Genomic DNA, 18,227 nt, shown 5'->3' with positions numbered 1-18,227 from the left:
AGTATACCGGGATGAAAGGCTCGATCAGCTGAAAGGTTTGCAGCACCCTTTGCCTCCACATTAAAGGGCAGCACCTGGAGCCTGTGCCCCCCTCTCTCCCAGTTTCACACTTGCTCCTGTGAAGGGATGGGGGCAGCATCCCTTTGCTGCCCCATATCCCCCTCCACACCACTGCAGCCTTCGCAGTTGCCCCTTTCGCGCATGCGTTTCCTGTCCTGGTGGTCTCGCAGCGCCCCAGACTACAGCCCCCAGCAGCCCCTGCGGGTGTCACGTGCCGGCACCAGCCAACGAGAGACGCTGTTACAGCCGGGGCCCCCGGCTAGATGTAAGGAGCCATGGTGGAGGCCGCTCGCTGACTCCCCTGACGGGTCGCCCGGCTGGGACCCGAGGCCGGGCGAGGCCGCCCAGGTAAGGGCCCGCTCGGGGTGGCCGGGCCAGGGCCCCTGCCGCTTAGGAACAGGAAGTGACATCAGGGCGCTCGCAGAGGACGATGGGAAATTAGGGGAGGGGGAGGGGGCGACCACCAGCCCGCGCCCCTCTCCCGGTCCGGGCTGGGGTAGGGGAAGCTAGCTCGGCGAGCGACGTCATCCGCGCGAGCGACCATGTGACGTCACCTGCCACGCTGATGTCCCTCGGGGGCAGGGGTGGCAAAGTGAGAATGGCCCTTCCTTGTCATCCATGATGTGGGATTGACGTCACCAGCGGCCATGGGGGGCGCTGACGTCATCTCACGTCACAGATGGTGTGGCTGTGCTGGTGACCTCCCGCTGCCTGGTGACCAAGATGCTGTAGTGTGCGTCCTTCCGTGACATCTGCGTGGCCTCGTTGTGTTCAGCATGTCCGCAACACGTGCCACGTGCATGCCTCCACGGCACTGCTGCATGGTGAGGTCATGACGTGGCCCAGCACCTTCGGTTCTGTGGTTGGGCCCTTACAGAGTGGGGAACTTGCAGGCAATTTCACATCATCTTTGCGTTAGTCCAGCGCTTGTGTCTTTGCTCCTCGACCATCTCACAATGTCGTTGCTCACCATGACACCCAGCATCCCCAACCTTTCATCCCGTGACATTGCCAAGGGGCAGCACTCCAGCGTCTTTGCTGCACTGTATAGTGCCGTTCTCCGGTCCGTGGGAGTTATGGCTATACTAAGGTATTTTTTGCCAAGCCAGTGCACCTCCACCAGTGCCTCACACCTGAAAGCGCTGGTACAGACAGGTCAACTTTCTGGGAGCATTTCAAGCACCGTAATGTCTAACATTGCTCTGAGCATTTGTTAAATGAGAGGGTCCCAGAAACATAATCCCTGTCTACCTCAGTGCCTCCAGTGTTGTTGCCACAAGTAAAGCCAGAAACTCCCAACAGAGATGCATCTGGTTTGTTAGACACATGCTACAAAAATATATATTCATAGACTGCGAGGGGCTGGAAGGAACCTCGGAAGATCATTGGGTCCAGCCCCCTGCACCAGGCAGGAAAGACAACTGGGGCCAGGTGACCCCAGTGAGGTGACCGTCCAGTGAATCACCCGCCGTGGACAACGTGATGCCAGCAGAGGCATTACATTACAGCGATTGTTACCGTTTCACAATAGTGAGGAGACAGGAAGTTTTGCCTGAAGAAAGTTGGAGCCAGCTGTGGTTCCCCAGGTGTTCCAGCCACTCTGCCTCTAACAGGCTGATGCAAGTTGCTGTGCAGTGGTGCAAATCAAACGCATTACGACTTTGGCAGGAGTCTTAGAGATGCAACAGAATTGGCAGTTGTTGGATTAAGGAAGATCTCAAAGTTGTAAATGGCTTGGATCTGCTGGTTTTTACAATTTCTACTTTTTTATTTCACTGAAAAAACACGCGTGATCAGGGAAGCAAAGACAGTGAGGAAACAGCTGTATTCAGACACTTGAAACAAAAGGGGTTCAGCATAGCTCCATTTTTAATCTAAATCCTTTAGCAGCTACTAACTCCCATTAAAACAGCCCTTCAAATTATATGAAATCTTTATCTCCAGTTTTTTCTAAAACTTGTCACTCTTGGCCCTGTCTTTGGCATATAAATAACACAACTGTAGTGTGTCACCCAGCCTGTTAATATTTACGGTTCTGTAACTTCTCATTCCATCCCATTAGGGCACTGCCAGACAACCTGCCTTGTTCCACTCTGATCCAGTCTTGAGACTCACTTTTTAATGCCTGCAAGAAATGAGTCAACAGCACGCTCCTACAAATTGAAATGTACGTTCTTATTTCCTTATCTCAGGGGCCCCCTGCCTATTCTCTCTCGCTGGGACCAGCAATGCCTCCGGGCACCGTAACTGCCTGTGTGTGTGTTTTATCTTCCCACACATGTGTCACTGGCAGTGCACAAATTATACGGGACAGTTCCTTAAAGCTCCTGACATAAATTGACACCCGCCTTCCCTGTGAAAGGTATTACAAGCACAAGCAGAAGAAGGGGGCTCAGAACTGAAAGGGCTTAGCTAGCTCAATTCCCCATAAAATAAGCTGTGACAGATTTCCCTTGTATTCTCTGAGATGGATTCTCTGACTTGGCCTTGTTATAGTCTTGGGTTAGCATAGCAAAAAATGTTGTGTGTCAGTTGATACATTGCTCTCCATTGAAACAGTCCTGAATCATGCAGCTCCCATGCCCCAAGTATCATATGTGATGTGGTTGAAGATGATGTACAGGTCTCTTCATTCTCTTGCTCAACTGCTAGAACCCCATGTTCTTTTAAAGTCCAGCCTAACTCAGTGCTTCTGAAGGCCCAGTATCGTCCAAAGGTCATTCTGGGTTGCAGTAAGCAAAGATTCAGATCCATTTGATGTGGTTCTGTGCTGCTGTGAATTCTCGGAAACCTCACAATGGTGTACTATCAACTGACACAGCAGAACTTCTCGATTATGACACCTCGGTCCAAGAACTAGGCACTGGTCGCTGGTCTATGAAAGGCTCAAAGACTTGGGATCTCCCTCCCACCCCAGACACAGAAGCCACATAAGGCATTAACCAAAAATGTGAGTTCATGTTAAGTCCCTTGTATGTTGCTTTCCCTCTGAAGAAAGCATCAGCATTGGTGGTGGGTGAGATTGTGGCAGGAGACAGGTGTGGGACATACAAGCCAACTGTGTAACACTTCTTTCCTGCCTGCACCTTCAGAAGGGGATTCCAGTATGCTGGGAACTGTAGTGGCAATGCCTATAGCACTCATTTAATGTCCACGGTACTTAAGGCCTAATGGTGCCTCCCATCTCTCAAGATCTAGCTTCATGCACTTTATTACTACACATAAGAGCCTATAAGCTTGAAGGACAGGGTTGGCATGCAGACATTTGAAAGGGAAGTTGCAGAAGGACAGAAGAATATCTGACCCACCTACATGCTAGTGGGTATCCCTGAGATCATCTGCCCTTTATCCCAGGTTAGTAACCCCTTTTACAAAGCCAGCCTCCTGCCTTGCAGAGCTGTGCACAGCTGCTGGCCACTGTCTTCTGCGCTCTGTGTTCTCCTGTTTCCTCTTCCATAGCAATAGACTTTCGGCTTTTTTTTCCTGGCTCTCATACCCACCTATTCTCTTTTGATAATCAGCAAGGACTGGATCACCTCCCAAGGTCACAGTACCTCATCCAGAAGGATCCCAAAACCATTTTGCCCTCAACCACATCCTGCGGCCCTCAGGCAGAGCTGTTGCTATCCAGCTTTGTATATAGAGATAAGAGTCCAGGCACTTGCATGGTAAGGGAGGCTGCTGTCAGGGTGGGAAGTAAGCAGGCAGTGAAGTATAGACTGTGCACAGCTCACTGCAGTCATCTTAGAGGAGCTGTTGGTGCTTGGAGCACTATCCAGCCTTGCTGCCCAGAGGCCAAAGAACCTGAGCCTTGCAGCCCTTTCACCATCAAATAGTCTGACTTGATTCTCATTTGACACCAGTTTACACAGATATGGATGGACTGATTTGCCTTCTGACAATGCCATGGGAAGGCCGTCTGTCTTTAGCAAACCTGTTTGTGGATTAGGATCCAGAGGTTTGCTGTGCTGAGCAGTTTGGAGTTTTGGCCTTCTCTGCATGTGCAAGTGCTGCTGAAGTGCACAGTTAAATCAACTCAAACACATTCGGTGACAGGAATATGCCATTGGTACAGCATGTGCCCTTAGAGAGTGGATATTTAGAGCCCTTTCCAAAGGGCGGCCGCTCTTACATGCAGAACATAAGCAGAGTTAGATGTGCAAGGCACAATTGAACTGATATAAGTGCCTCTACCGGTACCACTGCAGTGGTAAAAACTCACGTTTCTAACCAAAGTAGTAGACTAGCATCTATCAGCCAAGCCTCAGTGGGTGCATGGGAAGGTGGTGAATAGCATGGGAATCACTAAATTGTGCTTTCTGCTGCATGGATAAATCTGGATGGTGCTGCAGAGACTGAATATGATGGCACAAGAGGGTGCACGTATGTGTTGTCTCCCCTTGGGCTGCTCATCATCTCATTGCTACCTGTATTCCTCCAGCTATGGATGCCCTTGGGCCTGTCAGCTACCAATGTTTTAACAGATCTCCATGGCTGCCTAAGGGGTTTAGACACCCCCCTCTCAATACAATTTAAGGAATCAAGCATCCAAATCACCCACTCACTTTGAAATCCTCCCTGTGCCAGCCTGCTCTCAAGAGTAGTTGGCATGGCATAAATGCTGGCAGCTGCTGAATGTCAGTGCCCACATGCACACATCTGGAGCCTCTCAGCTGTGTGGAAAGAGGGCCTGAAAAAATGGTTTCAGGTGGGGATGCATACATGAACCAAAGTACCTGCATACAGAGGGCCTGCTCCTCTGGTTTTGGATGTGAGCTCAGTCTCTGACTCACCCCGTGTCCTTCCCCACCCCATGGCCCCATTTCCCCTCCCACCTGCTGCATGCTTTGTGTCTTGTGAGCAGTGGAGGGCAGGGATGGTCTCTTGTGATGCAGTTGTGCAGCCCACAGCCCTATGTGGCATGAACTCCATCAGGCTCTGAGTGCCACTGCAGCTCAAATTAAACAACTAGCTAAGCATTGCATCCATGAACTCAGGGCTCATCTAAGTTATGGAGCTGCTGCTGTCTCTGCGTTGGCAGAATTCAGGCATGTGTCACTTCCCCTGTTGTGTGGGCAGAGCTGCATGCATCCTGGCAGGTTTTGCCAGCTTCACCAGCCAGGGTAAGTGATTTGTTCGTGCCCTTGGCCAACACAGTTCTTCCCGCAGTGCTCTGTAGCAGAGACCAGACATTACTCAGATTTACTTCTTGGCTTCTCTGATGTCCTAGGCCCCCGGCAGGATGGAACCGAGCTCTGTGAGGACGAAAGTCCCTGCTTTCTTATCTGACTTGGGGAAGGCGACGCTGAGGGGGATAAGGAAATGTCCTCGTTGCGGCACATATAATGGCACACGTGGGCTGAGCTGCAAGAACAAGAACTGTGGAACTATCTTCCGGTATGGCGCTCGCAAGCAGCCTGGTGCCGATGCTGTGAAGATCATCACTGGCTCAGACCTACAGGTGTACTCGGTCCGGCAGAGGGACAGGGGCCCGGATTACCGGTGCTTTGTGGAGCTGGGCGTTTCTGAGACCACCATCCAGACTGTGGATGGGACCATCATCACCCAGCTCAGCTCTGGGCGCTGCTATGTCCCCTCATGCTTGAAAGCAGCCACACAAGGTGTGGTGGAGAACCAGTGCCAGCATATCAAATTGGCTGTGAACTGCCAAACAGAGGCCACGCCTCTGACTTTGAAAAGCTCTGTCCTGAACTCTATGCAGGCCTCCCCCGAAACAAAGCAGACCATCTGGCAGCTGGCCACCGAGCCCACCGGCCCCCTTGTGCAGAGGATCACCAAGAATGTGCTGGTGGTCAAGTGCAAGGCCAGCCAGAAGCATAGCCTGGGGTACCTGCATGCCTCCTTTGCTCAGAAGATGAGCAGTAAGAACATGGCCGAGCACCGGTTTCTCTGCTCCTGCCAGCCCCTGAAGTCCAGCAAGGCCAGCACAGCCAAGGAGACAGCTACCCAGCGATGCATCCACTTTTTCGCCTGCATCTCTGCTTTTGCCAGTGATGAGGCATTGGCTCAGGAGTTCTCGGATTTCCTCAGTTACGACGCAGGCGGTAGGTTGGGGCTAGCGCAAAGCCAGCTCTGACAGCTGGGTATGAGCAAGGGAGCGGGGAGAACTTGGGGTGGGCAGGGTTTGGACAGAAAAGGTGGTCTCTGCTGCAGGGTCGGGGGTGTCCTGGACTCTCCATTTGCCATCACCACTTGATACAGAGAGATTTCATTCCCAGCTTATGAAGCAAATGTGATCCATAGATCACCATCCTGGGAGTGCCTCCCTTCCTTCCCAAGTCCCCACCAGGGCTTTATTTTCCATGCTTTCTCTGTGTAAATGTATTACTGCAGGGAGAACCTTAGCATCCTTGCACTTTTACAGAGACTTTATGTGAGTGATATATCAGCCATCCAGCAAAGCAGTTGATGGCTGCAGCTTTGTTTCATTCCTTCCAGGGAAATGTGAGAATAAAACCAAGGCCCTGGGAGTGGGAAAAAGACAGGGACTCTGCAGCTAAAAGTCTGTCCAAAGGGTGGAGGATGTATGACTGGGCTTTGAAGATGTTCTGTGGGAGAAGAGATTTGTGCCCATTTATCATGTATGCAGCTGTGTCTGCAGTCAAGGGCATTTGCATTTGAGGAACTTCACCCACATAAGATGCCCTCCTGAGTTCATTCAGATGCCTCACAAGAAAAGCACATCCATGACTGTTGTAGGAGCAGAGCCAAAAAGTTGTGCCAACTTAGGACTACATTATGATGGATTCAGAGACTTTTTACTCTTTCCTCTGCTTTTCCCAGGTCTGAAAGGAATTATAGTGCCCCAGTTAGTTTGCCAGCCTGAATCAACTGTGCAATCTGGTGAGTCGGCTGCTTCCAAACCAAAGAAAAAGAAAAAAGATGATGCTTCTGGTGAGTGATCCTGTCTGTTTTTTAACAGTGGCTTCAGAGAGTGTCATTTGAATGCCTGCTCTCTACAAGTTCATAGCATCTGACAACATAAGCTGTTGTTTACAAAAGCTTATGCTTCTCTGAAAAAAATTAACCTATAAGGTGAAACTCAACCCTGCCTTCTGTCTGTACAGTAAGTTATTGTAGGTATAGATTCTCATTATGAATCTTTTAAAGAAATTTTTAGGTAACGCTAAGCTGGGAATGCTGCACTAAAGAAGAGAACTTTATTATATGGGAAGGCTTAGACAGGAACATTAGAATTGCTCTGAAATTTAACCATGAGGGGGGCAAAGTGACAAACTTAAATACCAGTAACAAAGACTTTGCCAATAAAGTGGAGGCATGTTGATCAGCAGTCCCATATGTCAGGGCTTTTGCTGGTCCTCTGCAGGATCCTATGAGACAAGTCTAAGGGAAAATGGGATTCAAGAGTGTAAGTTTTTCCTTAAACCTGTAATACTTTGGGTCTTCCAACTTTAATACCTGGAAAGATATGGGAATATATTATCAAAGAATCCGTTCCTAAGCTCTTGACCAGAGGTGAGCAAGCCAGAAATAGTGGCTCAGTGCTATGGTTGCTGTCTTACAAGAGTGCAGGTCCTGGGTTCTATGCCTGTACACCTGCTCCAAGTGGTGCTTCTGCATTTTGCATTAAGGGTCATTTGGATAGACAGCAGTGTGATCAGATCTAGAACTCATAAGGTTGGACTAAGTGTCCTCCTGAGGTCCCTTCCAGCCGTATGTTTCTATGGTTCTATAAACAGTGAAGGGATTTGGAGGTGGAAGATACCATCTGTAAGATCCTCTCTTCACACCGGCATGGCCCTTGTATTAGCAGTGCCCAAGGCACGAGTTGGTAGAGATGGGAAGGGCCTCACTGATTCCCACTCCCACCACTGGGAGAAGACCTCCCCATCATGGTGTTTGGCACTCGGAAGCTACCCGTCTAAATCTTACAGGTCATGGGCAGCACACTGTCACTGGCTTGCAAACTAAAGCGCTCTCCAATTGAACTTAAGGTGCACAAGTAGGCAGTCCGCTTCTGGCCCAGGATGCCACCAACAGCAACCTGAGGAAAACTGGATTGAAAAAGCCAGCAGTGGCCTCCTCACTCAAAAGGCAAGGTAAGCACCATCTCCCACGGTCCTTCATTCAGCAGCTGAAATACCAACATACCTACAAATGCTGCTGGCGAAGAGCCGGCTAATGTAAGCTAACATTGCACTATGGAATTGGCAGCGCTTTGCTGACAGTTTGGCTCTAGTAATTTATATTACTAGAATATAAACACCTGGAAGGAATATTTTGGCCCTGAATTTCCTCTTTCACCATTATAACTCGCTTAACCTCAGTGGAATCACTCTAGTTAGGCACTGGAGTCAGTGAGATGAAAATCAGATTCTTCTGCTCTCTCAGCTCCCCTGTGGTAAGCAGTGGTCCTGTGCTGTACCTCTGTGGCATATCCTACCAGCTGAGTAAACTGTAGCCCCAGACAGCAGTGTCCATCTGGCAGCTAGTGTTGACCTTGTCCTTTTTTTTGGCTGTTGCATGGATTTTTTTTCCTTCTCATGCCAAGTCAAAAAAATCAAGACTCTGCTGTGGATAGTCCTTATAAGTAAATACAAATTTATTTCATAGGGAAATGAAGTAAAGTTACAAGTAAAAGTAGCAGCCAAGTCAAAAAAAGCATGGGACTACTGAATTCTGGTCCTCAACTGTCTCCCCTGTCCATGTGTACAAGCAGCGCCGGTAGTGGTAGAGCTGGGTCGGAGGTGATCCCTTGCTAGAAGCTGTGCATAGCTGTATTTGATAACCACACAGAGACAAATCTTCAGTCGGAGAGATAAGTCAGTTCTGTCATTTCTCCTTCTAACATCTGGGAGGTGTGATTCTCCTCTCTCGTGCTTCTGACCTGTACTGGGTAAAACCCCACCAGTATAACACCCATGTCTGGCACATGCCCAGTGGTGCACGCCAGCAGCAATGGCACAAACTCAAATAGCCCTCAGCTTTCTTAGGGTTGTTTAGACGTGGGTATATTTTCAAAACTATTCATTTCTGTCTGGTATTAGGACTGCTTATTTATATTTTGGAGTATCTATATATACATATGATTTTATTCTGGTGATGCCTTAAGTTTCAAGGCTCCATCTAGTTTCCCTTTAAGTCTGTAAGGACCGTTCTCTGATTTTGGGGTCAGACTTTTTGTAAATGCTTCTATATTCCTACTCTGTTTCCTTGAACGCCTACTATATTCCTGCTCTGTTTCCTTATTCACCTGCAACTCATGGTGATATGCTGTGGTTTGGTAGAATTGTCTTAATGTCCTTTGTTTATTTGGAAAAAGCTGAAGTCAGAACTAATTATATTTTTGTATGAAGTAATTTTGAAGTAGGAAGAATAATCTTGCCAAAATTATCTTGGCCCTTTTGTCTCTTTTGTCACCCTGCTCTTGTGTTATTCTGTAATCTCACCCTGTTGCAGTTCAGTGAAATTACTAGCAGATGTGAGTTTCCTACGCTTTCAGTAAAGAGTCATCGTTCATGGGATGGACGTGATCACTTGATTAATGATAACACTACACAGCAACTGAGGGCAAAGAGCACCAGAGCTGACTGAAATTACAGGGCAGGGGGGGCTTTAGGCAAAATATTATCAGTAGCCCCAATCCTGCAGACTTGCCTGCATGCCTATCTTTAGGCACTCAGTCTAGTCACTGCCTTCATTCAGACTTTTCACACCGTGGAAAGTCTGCAGGATTGAACCCTGACAATTATTTCGGGTTAAAGTTTCTAATGAAAGTTGCTTCGTGGTATAAAGGCCCTGATTTTTTTCTCCACTGGATTTTTTTCTCCACTGTGGTGCTGAGTACTCAAGGAGTAGGGGGTGCTCAGGCCCAACATTGCTAGTAGCTGTGTTTGAAGGGCAGCACGTGTTTGACTCTGCATGCCAGTTCTTAAAGCCCCGTAAATCTCAAACATTCTCTAGAAAGTTAAATCGTAGAAGCCAACCAAAAATAAGGTCTAATCTGTCACAGCAGAAATATTGCTGTTGTGGTTTCCCCTCTAAACTTCTCTTTCTGTTATCTCAGGAAAGGCAATCAAATCGAGGAACTGGAATGCTGGACATACTTTTTTCATATACACATGCAGAAAAGCTGCTAATAGGAACTCACCATGTTTGTGGCTCGAACAACTTTGTCTTTCTTTTTGGGAGCTGTATCTTGGCCGTGAAGAATGCTTGTGTTTCAAGTGCAGTTTTAATCAAGGCTTTCTTTTTTCTTTTAGCCTGTAATCAGTTGCTCGATGAATCACAGGTGTCCTTGTCCTTCCAAGAATGGCTGGCCAGTGTCACTGAACGAATCCATCAAACCATGCATTACCAGTTTGATGGTAAGTGCTGTTGTTCTGTAGCTGCCCCACAGAGCTTTTAACCTTGCTGCATTTGCTGCCACTTCATTCCTAAAGCAACAATGAGAGTTAAGTGGTTTAAGGTTTAGCCAGCTTGAATAATCTGCAGGGCAAAGGGAGGCCAACACTTGCCATGGATGGGGCAGGTGTTTCTTTACATTCATATGCCTCCTTCAATCTCCTTTTATCCAAGGTAAACATACCTAGTCCTCTCAACCTTTTTCCATGCAGCTTGCTATCCAGTATCATCTCTCTCCCTTGCCTTTTGGATTCTCTCCAGTTTTTTGCATCCTTCTTAAAATTCAGTGCTTAGAACTGGACACAATGCTCCAGTGGAGGCATGATCAGCATTGAGGGCTGTACTACTATCTCCTCCTGTATCTTATGTCCAATACATCTGCTAACCCAGTCCAGCGTTGGATTTGGCTTCTTTGCAACATCAGTGTGTTGTTGACTCAAATGGCAGGAGGGCTCTTGTCCATGTCATTCACATCGTTATTAAACAGTACCTGATCCAGAACAGGGTCCTATAGGACCTCAATTGAGCCCCCTTGCCACTGGTCATTGTTACCCTATTGCAGGTATTCAGCCAATTATGAACCCATCTGGTAGTAGTTCTGACTGTCTCATATTTGTCCAGTTTACTTATGAGAGTGTCATGTGGGACTGTCCAGTTATACTCTGCCCACTGTATTCCCTTCTGCTGAAGTCAATGGACTACCTGTTTTTGTGTCAACTGAGGTTCTGGCCTCACATGTACATAAGGAAAACACAGAATCCCACCTCCCATGGAAGTGTGATTGTTGCTTAGAAGAACATCACTATTTATTCAACTGCAACACTATGCAGCCATTACAGAAAGCACCACAGCCCATAGAAACTGCAGCGGAAAAACTTGGTTAGCAAAGTGTAACTGGCCCAAAGCAATTACAAATGTAATGCCCACATTAAGGCTAGAGGGAGACACTGGTTTGGTCCTGGCTCAGTGTATATTATTGCCAATGCATCACACACATCAATGGGCAAGGTCTCCTTCTCCTGTTCAGACTCAATACTTTGTAGAGACATGAGATCATAAAAGGAAAGCAAATGAGATTTCCGTTGCCAGTGGAACTAATATGCTCTAATGGAAGCACTCAAAATAGCAGGTGGTTCATCTCCTATCCTATTGCATTCTTCCCCCCCATCCTCTTCTCTAATTCAGTCCTTCTTGATTTTCCGTGCAGGCAAACCAGAGCCTTTGGTATTCCACATACCTCAGTCTTTCTTCGACGCCTTGCAGCAGAGGATTTCAATAGGGAGCACAAAGAAGAGGCTGCCTAACTCAACTACAGGTACAAGATGTTACGAGGTGGCTGCACACAACTTATCACAGTTAATTTTGTGTCTCTGGAAAAATCTCATTTTGTGGCCATGCTCTGAGAGCATGAGGCGTAGTTGCCTTTGATGAGTTGAGGGCTTTGTTGTTAACTGTGCTCCAATGCACAGTGCCTCCTTGTCTGTTACAGTATAAAGGAGCATCCAGTGACTTGGATAGCAGAGTCTTTCCCAACCAGGTCATCACTTTGGATCTGTTTCAGGTGAGCAATGGACACAAGTCACCGTAGGAGTGTTTGGCATATGTGAAAATAGCTGTTTATACAGCTCAGTAATGCTTACGGGTCTGTTCACATCATTACAGTGGATATGTCCAGTGATAGCTTCACAGTCTTTATAAAGAGGCTGAGGTCTGAATAGAAAACTGCCACTACTTTTGATGTACCTGAGTTGGAAATAAATTGTCACTAGAATGACTATTCTCTTTAATTTTGGCTTGAATCATGTAATAAGGGGAAATTGTGGCTATTTTGAGAGCTGTTCTGACTTATTAAGCAGCATAACATATCTGTTACCAGCAATCTTGGATGCTCTTATTGATGCTCTTCAGTTTCACACTAGGGTGTAAAGAAAATGGAAAAATGAATTCCCCCATAAAAATGTGTCCATGCAGGGCATTTTTTTCATGGTTAACTTGCAATTAGGCCCTAAGTCACATACCTGCCTCTTGACTACTTGAAGTGTATGAAAGGAAGCCATGTCTCATACTGGCTGGACTTCAAAGAAGGACTTACACTGCTATTGATAGCTCTCATGAGAGCCTGCTGATGTAAGCTAACCCCTCATGTTTCCATTGACTCGATAATAGGGGTATACTAATGATGACTTGGGGTGTGATGAGGTGTGGTTTACATTTGCAAAGTATTTTGGCATCTTAAAAATGAAGCATTGCAAAGTGCAAATTGTTCTGTAGTAGCACATACAGGGCTTGTCTACACGTGCAGTTAATGCAAAGCAATAAACTCTGGTGCATATCATGCCAGAATTTATTGCTTCCAGGCACCACGTTTACATGTGTGCCCGAGACTGCAGCTTGTTGAGCCAGTTTGGAGCAACTCTGGCTGGCAGGGGGCCTGGACGGTCAGCCTGCCAGCCTGAGGCTGCTCCAACCTGGCTCAGCCACAAGTGTGGCACAAGTGTGCTTCATTGTGGGGCTAGCTGGTAGGCACCCCCCTCACTGAAGCACCCTCATGCCCCAGACAGCTCTGTCAGAATCTACATGTGCATTGCTGCACAGTAAAGAACTCCACCATAGGATAGTACTTGTATTTACAAGTACTAACATGTGGCAAAGTTAATTAGTTTACTGTGGCCTAATAGGGCTGTATGTGTAGACAAGCTATTGGTACCACACCACTTGTCTCAGGAGAAGACGTATAAATGTTTTACAACATGTTCTTGATTTTCTAGTAATGAGTGCATTGCTTTTTTATTGTCCTTTCCTATCCTGGCAGCTATAGTGCATGATTTTTATTGTCTGGCCTCACAGGTGAGGTTCCTTAATATTAAGCAGCAGGAGTATGCTTTAGGAATGGTTAGGACAGGAATGGCAAAATGTGGGTTGTTCCTATGTCCAGGCTTGGAACCACTCAGCAGATTCCTGTGTTTTTCCTCTCTGGCTGGCAGGGTATTTTTTCATTCTAAGCTCATCAATATCTCATCAGAAAAGCTGCTGGGGATTTCTTGCACTTTGTTTAAAGTCAGTTCCTTCAAGGAACAAAATCTAAGGTGGATGGACATAGCCTTAGGGCAGGCCTTTGAGCTGCAACATGGTAACATCACAGAGGAGTAAGCTTGAGGTACTGACTGAATGAGAGATTTGCCAGGGAGTTATGCTGAGCTCAAGGCTGCCTTTCTTAGAGCTCTTGGAAAGCAGTTTTTACCAAATGTGAAAAGACCAAGAATTAACATTGTGATTTAAAGTTCATTTCACTAGGACAAAGAGCTGCACTGTTGCAAAACAATTTTTTTAAGTTGTGGTTTTTACCACCTGTGGTCTTGCTTCTCCAGGTCTTTGCATTAACTTTGAGCGATACTTCCACTTTTTCCTGGAATATTTCTCTATAGGCTGTAGCAAAGCCCTGCTTGTTCTGTAATAATTGGCTTTCTTGTTCACAGCTTTTGTCCGGAAAGATGCCCTGCCTCTGGGTACCTTCTCCAAGTACACCTGGCACATCACCAACATCTTGCAGGTCAAACAAATATTTGACACACCTGAGGTAAGGTATTTTATTCTTGTGGTTCCTTTCATAAAGGCCAAGCCTGGAACAAGTTCTGTTAACCTAAACTGCAGAGAAGAGAGCACCCACATGTGGGTAAGCAAGAATATTGGAGTTCACTTGGGCTGCTCACAAATATGGGCTAATTTCAGAATGACTGAGCTGAAGAGTCTCACTAATATTGTCAGCCAAACCTGCCTTCTTGATGCCTTATGCAGCAATAGTTCTCAAACTGAAACTCTAAGTGATGACCTTAGCTCTAGGAGCCCACCCATCAGCAAGGACTATGCTCAGGACTAGCTGATGCCTCCCACTGCTTTCATTAAAGGCTGGGAAAAAGGGGGAATCAACTCTTGACACTAGACTGAGATGCCCCAGTTCTGAGCTGCAGGGACACATACTTGGTACCAAGTTTCTTTGAGCCCTGTGATGCTCACTTTCCAGAGGGCTTAATGGCCTGGCTTATGAAGTAGGATCAGATGCTTAAGCCCTCAAGCCTAGTGCTAAGCCTAGTGGCTAGGGCACTGTCTTGTGAGGCTTGTGGATTTTATGCCTTTAGAGTCAGGACTCTTCTCTTTCCCCACCTTCTGTGGGACCACACTGACTTTCCCTTCTAGCACTTGCTGAGCAGTTAGGTTCTGGGACTGATCACATTTGTACAACTGGAGAGGAGTCACTACTCACAGCTCAGGCAGGAGGGCAAGAGGCTTTTCTTTTTCCATTAAGCAGCTGTGGGCAAAAGAAGATCTCTCAGCAGCTGTTGGCACTTCTGGGACAAAGATACAGGGCTGCTCTGGTGGGAGACAGAGGACCATGCCAGAGTTGCCTCCTGTGACAGTGGAACCATATCGCTGCTACCAAGGCAGGTCTCAGCAGGGGTCCTTTCTTTTGGGACCCTTGGAAGTGCAATTTCCTGCCAGTACAGTGGCCACATGCTAGAACATTTGGGTGAGGGGGCAGCCCTGCTGCCTGCCTCTTGTCCTGGTGGCACCGGCGTGGACTAGACCCCAGGTTAAAGCACTGTCTGTTGTCGCATGTAGCCAGGCCCAGTAGGAGGCTTCTTCTTTGGTGCCTCATCACTTGCCTGAGGCAATAAGCAGCATGACTTCAGTTCCCTTCTTTTCTGCCACTTGGGGGCAAAGAGGTGACTCTTGGAGCTAAAAGGTACAAAGAAGCATTGTAATATTTAGGTCAGAGCCAGAGCAGTCTCCTGGCCCTAGACAGCCTCTCAGCAACATGAAGAACTGTCTTTGCTGGCAGGGGTCCACACCAGTCTTGAACCTACTGGGAACAGGATGTTAGGCTGCACCACAGTCACCAGGCCAACAGGCATGTGCTTGGGGCAGCTTTCACTGGAGCTCCCTTATACTGGGCATGCTGTGCTGTCCAAGCAGCAAGGCTGAAAGGGGCAGAGAGAAAGGGGCTGGCTCTGAGTATGGCCTGTGGAGCACAGTGCTGTAGGTTTGCTATGGGGCTATGAGTTCTAGTCCTAGGGCAGCTGGGTGTATGAGGCTATATTTTTTGATGGTGGGGTAATGACACTTTCCTTTCAGGGGCTGGCAGCTTGGCTACAAGAAGCACACCGGAGACAGAAGCCTTCAGGTCTTGCTTGTAGCCTGGTGGTAAGAACACTTATTACTGGAGGAAGGGGCTGTGGATTTGAGTCCCCGAAGGCTGGAGTCCTCTGGTCCCCATCTTCTATGTGGGTTCATCTCTCCTCTGGTGCCTGCCTGAGATGAGCTGTGATTGCACAGCCAGAGGGAAACCGGGCTCACAGTCCAATTTGAAGATTGAGGCAAAGGTTTTTTTCTGAGTCCTCCATTGAAAAAAAGCAGCAAAACCCCTTGCCTGGTGATTCAAACTTCAAATTAGACTGCAAACCCAATAAGAGATGGGGAGCAGAGGACTCCAGTCTTCGGACACTCAAACCCACAGCCCCTGCCTCCAGCAACAGTGGTCTCACCACCAGACTACAAGTGAGACCTAAAGGTTTCTGTCTCCTGCATGCCTCTTGCAGCCAAGCTGCCAGCCTCTGAATGTAAAGGGTCATTACCACACCATCAAAACATAGCCTCACGCACCCAGCTGTCCTGGGGCTAGGGCTCACAGCCTGCTCACAGCCTGCACCTTTCTCTTTGCCTCCTGTAGCCGTGATGTTTGGAAAACACAGCATGCCCACTACAAGGCAAGCTCTAGCGAGACTACACTTGAATGCCTATACTGTGGCCTAATGGCATCAGTATATTATAGGAAATCTAAACCTGGCTTGTTTGAGCCCTGTATAAGGTGGTCGCCTGTGAAGCAGTGCTCTCCTGACAGAACAGCTTTGCTCTCTTGTAGGTGTGGAGTTTCTCTTATGCTCCTCATCCATGAGCTATGTCCTGGTTGCTTATTACAGTGGCTCACCAGTCCCACATATTTGGCTCCCTTTGACTAATCTGTGAGGGGAACTGTATTCGGTGTCTGACCTGGAAGTGGATTGCTGTGTCTCCTTGCACTGTGATGCAGGCTGGAAGACTGTTTGTGCTCAGTATCAACTGTGTTTGTTTCTTTGCTGAGATGCCCTTGGAAATCACACGCAGCTTCATCCAGAACCGGGATGGGACCTACGAGCTGTTCAAGTGTCCCAAAGTGGAAGTGGAGAGCATAGCAGAGACTTATGGACGTCTGGAGAAGCAACCTATTATCCGGCCCTTGGAACTCAAGACCTTCCTCAAAGTTGGTAGGTGTCTCATGGGTAAGATCCAACTCAGGAACCGGCCTCTCTGAGTTGTCAACTTGAGTTTGCAGGTATAGAGTTAGGATGCAGGTGTTCTAGTAATTTCTGGGCAAAACTCTAAGCTGTAGCCAGTGTATAGTGCCACTTAGACAACAGGGTGTTTGATACACAATGAGACAGATCTGCTTCAGTGGTGTCTCCTTCTGCATCCCCTCCTCTTCCAGGCAATACATCACCTGACCAGAAGGAACCAACCCCTTTCATTATTGAGTGGATACCCGACATCTTGCCACAGTCCAAGATTGGCGAGCTAAGGATCAAGTTTGAATATGGCCACCACAGGAATGGACACACCACAGAATATCAGGAGCAGCGCCCTTCACTGGAGCAGACGCTGGAGCTGACCCCTTTGACTACCATAACCTTTCCATGAAATTAAGGCCCATTCCCACTCACAGCTAAATTTGCACAGCCCTGCTTTACTGTCTGCAGGGCTCTTTACTGAACTGCTTTGTAAAGGTGAGGCTTTTTGACTAAGTAGCCATGGGGCCTACACTAGAAAACAGACCCCCTCCCCTGGCCTTGCTCCCTTCATAAATAGCATTTGGTGCTGCTCTATAGTCTTCACTTGAATGGTGCTGTACTCTGCTGGGGGTGTGAACACATCTTTCTGCATTTCCCTGGGACTTGTACACATTCAAACCTCTGTAGTTTCTCTCACTCCCCTTTGCAGAATAGAAGCATCTGCTGCTGAGTGGAGACAGTGCTCTCCAGTAGCACAGCAAGGTGCAGATACTGGTAACTATCCTGTGAACTATTGTGGCATAGACTGGTTCTACCAGGTTTTAAGATGCTTTTTTTGTTTAAAATAAAGCACATGAGAAAATACAGTTGCTGATTTCAAACCAGCCTTCTGAGAGGAAGAAGAGGAACCACTTTGAGTTAAACCATTCATGTACTTACCTTCTAGCAATGAGGAGAGGGAGTCATAGGGTCTTTAGCAGTCAAACTTTCACCTTCTCACACTGTTCAGCATTGTTGCTGAAGCTCCTCTCTTTAGTCTTGAGATCTGATCCAGAGGCTAAGTCTTTCCATTGTCTTCAGTGGCATGTAGAGCAAACCCTTTACATATCTGTCTCATATTTTTCAGCAATGTTTCTCATGCAGGTAGACCAACAGTGCCAGGGTTTAGCCAGACATAAACAGAAGGATTGTATGGATCAGATAGCCAGAAAAGGAAGAATGCACCTACCTACCTAAACCTACAGAAACCCACTAGGGAATTGAGTCCAAGTGGCACTACAGTCCTGGTCTATCTAAAGCAGTAGTGAATATGTTCACAATGAAGAGACACAGTGGGATGCTGCTCTCCAGGTTACTAGTCAGAGAAGACTAGCTGGAGCACTAGGAGTCTTCTTGCAAAGTTTTCTTGAGAAAGCTTGGGCACCTGGCTTTGGTCTTAAGAGCTGGAGCAAGATTCCAGCA

At 47.5% G+C, this 18,227-nt stretch overlaps 1 protein-coding gene across 2 annotated transcripts; it reads left to right on the top strand.

The window, feature by feature from the left end:
• The first annotated feature begins 301 nt into the window (after positions 1 to 301).
• On the top strand, positions 302 to 17,632 carry C6H2orf42 (chromosome 6 C2orf42 homolog). Of its 2 annotated transcripts, XM_090053161.1 has the most exons (10): positions 321 to 408; positions 2,123 to 2,227; positions 5,291 to 6,125; positions 6,865 to 6,975; positions 8,037 to 8,141; positions 10,305 to 10,409; positions 11,654 to 11,761; positions 13,923 to 14,023; positions 16,583 to 16,745; positions 16,967 to 17,632. In XM_090053161.1, exons 3-10 carry the CDS (start codon positions 5,303 to 5,305, stop codon positions 17,173 to 17,175), a joined length of 1,725 nt encoding a protein of 574 aa, XP_089909287.1. In that variant the 5' UTR covers positions 321 to 408; positions 2,123 to 2,227; positions 5,291 to 5,302; the 3' UTR covers positions 17,176 to 17,632. The 2 variants fall into 2 exon arrangements, with proteins under 2 accessions (XP_089909286.1, XP_089909287.1); XM_090053160.1 differs by lacking the exon at positions 2,123 to 2,227 and having other exon boundaries at positions 302 to 408.
• Positions 17,633 to 18,227: the final 595 nt, after the last annotated feature.

The sequence above is a fragment of the Crocodylus siamensis genome, chromosome 6 (assembly GCF_052110815.1).
Source record: "Crocodylus siamensis isolate JL-2025a chromosome 6, ASM5211081v1, whole genome shotgun sequence".
Taxonomy (NCBI): domain Eukaryota; kingdom Metazoa; phylum Chordata; order Crocodylia; family Crocodylidae; genus Crocodylus; species Crocodylus siamensis.
The sequence above is the reverse complement of the archived record's forward strand: the minus strand, read 5'-3'. Positions and strand labels throughout refer to the sequence as shown.

Excerpts from the sequence above, each read along its gene's own strand:
- C6H2orf42 (XM_090053160.1), top strand. The coding sequence starts at position 5,303 with ATGGAACCGAGCTCTGTGAGGACGAAAGTCCCTGCTTTCTTATCTGAC. Across the intron at positions 8,142-10,304 it reads CTCCTCACTCAAAAGGCAAG|CCTGTAATCAGTTGCTCGAT; the intron begins GTAAGCACCATC and ends TTTTTCTTTTAG. Across the intron at positions 11,762-13,922 it reads GCTGCCTAACTCAACTACAG|CTTTTGTCCGGAAAGATGCC; the intron begins GTACAAGATGTT and ends TCTTGTTCACAG.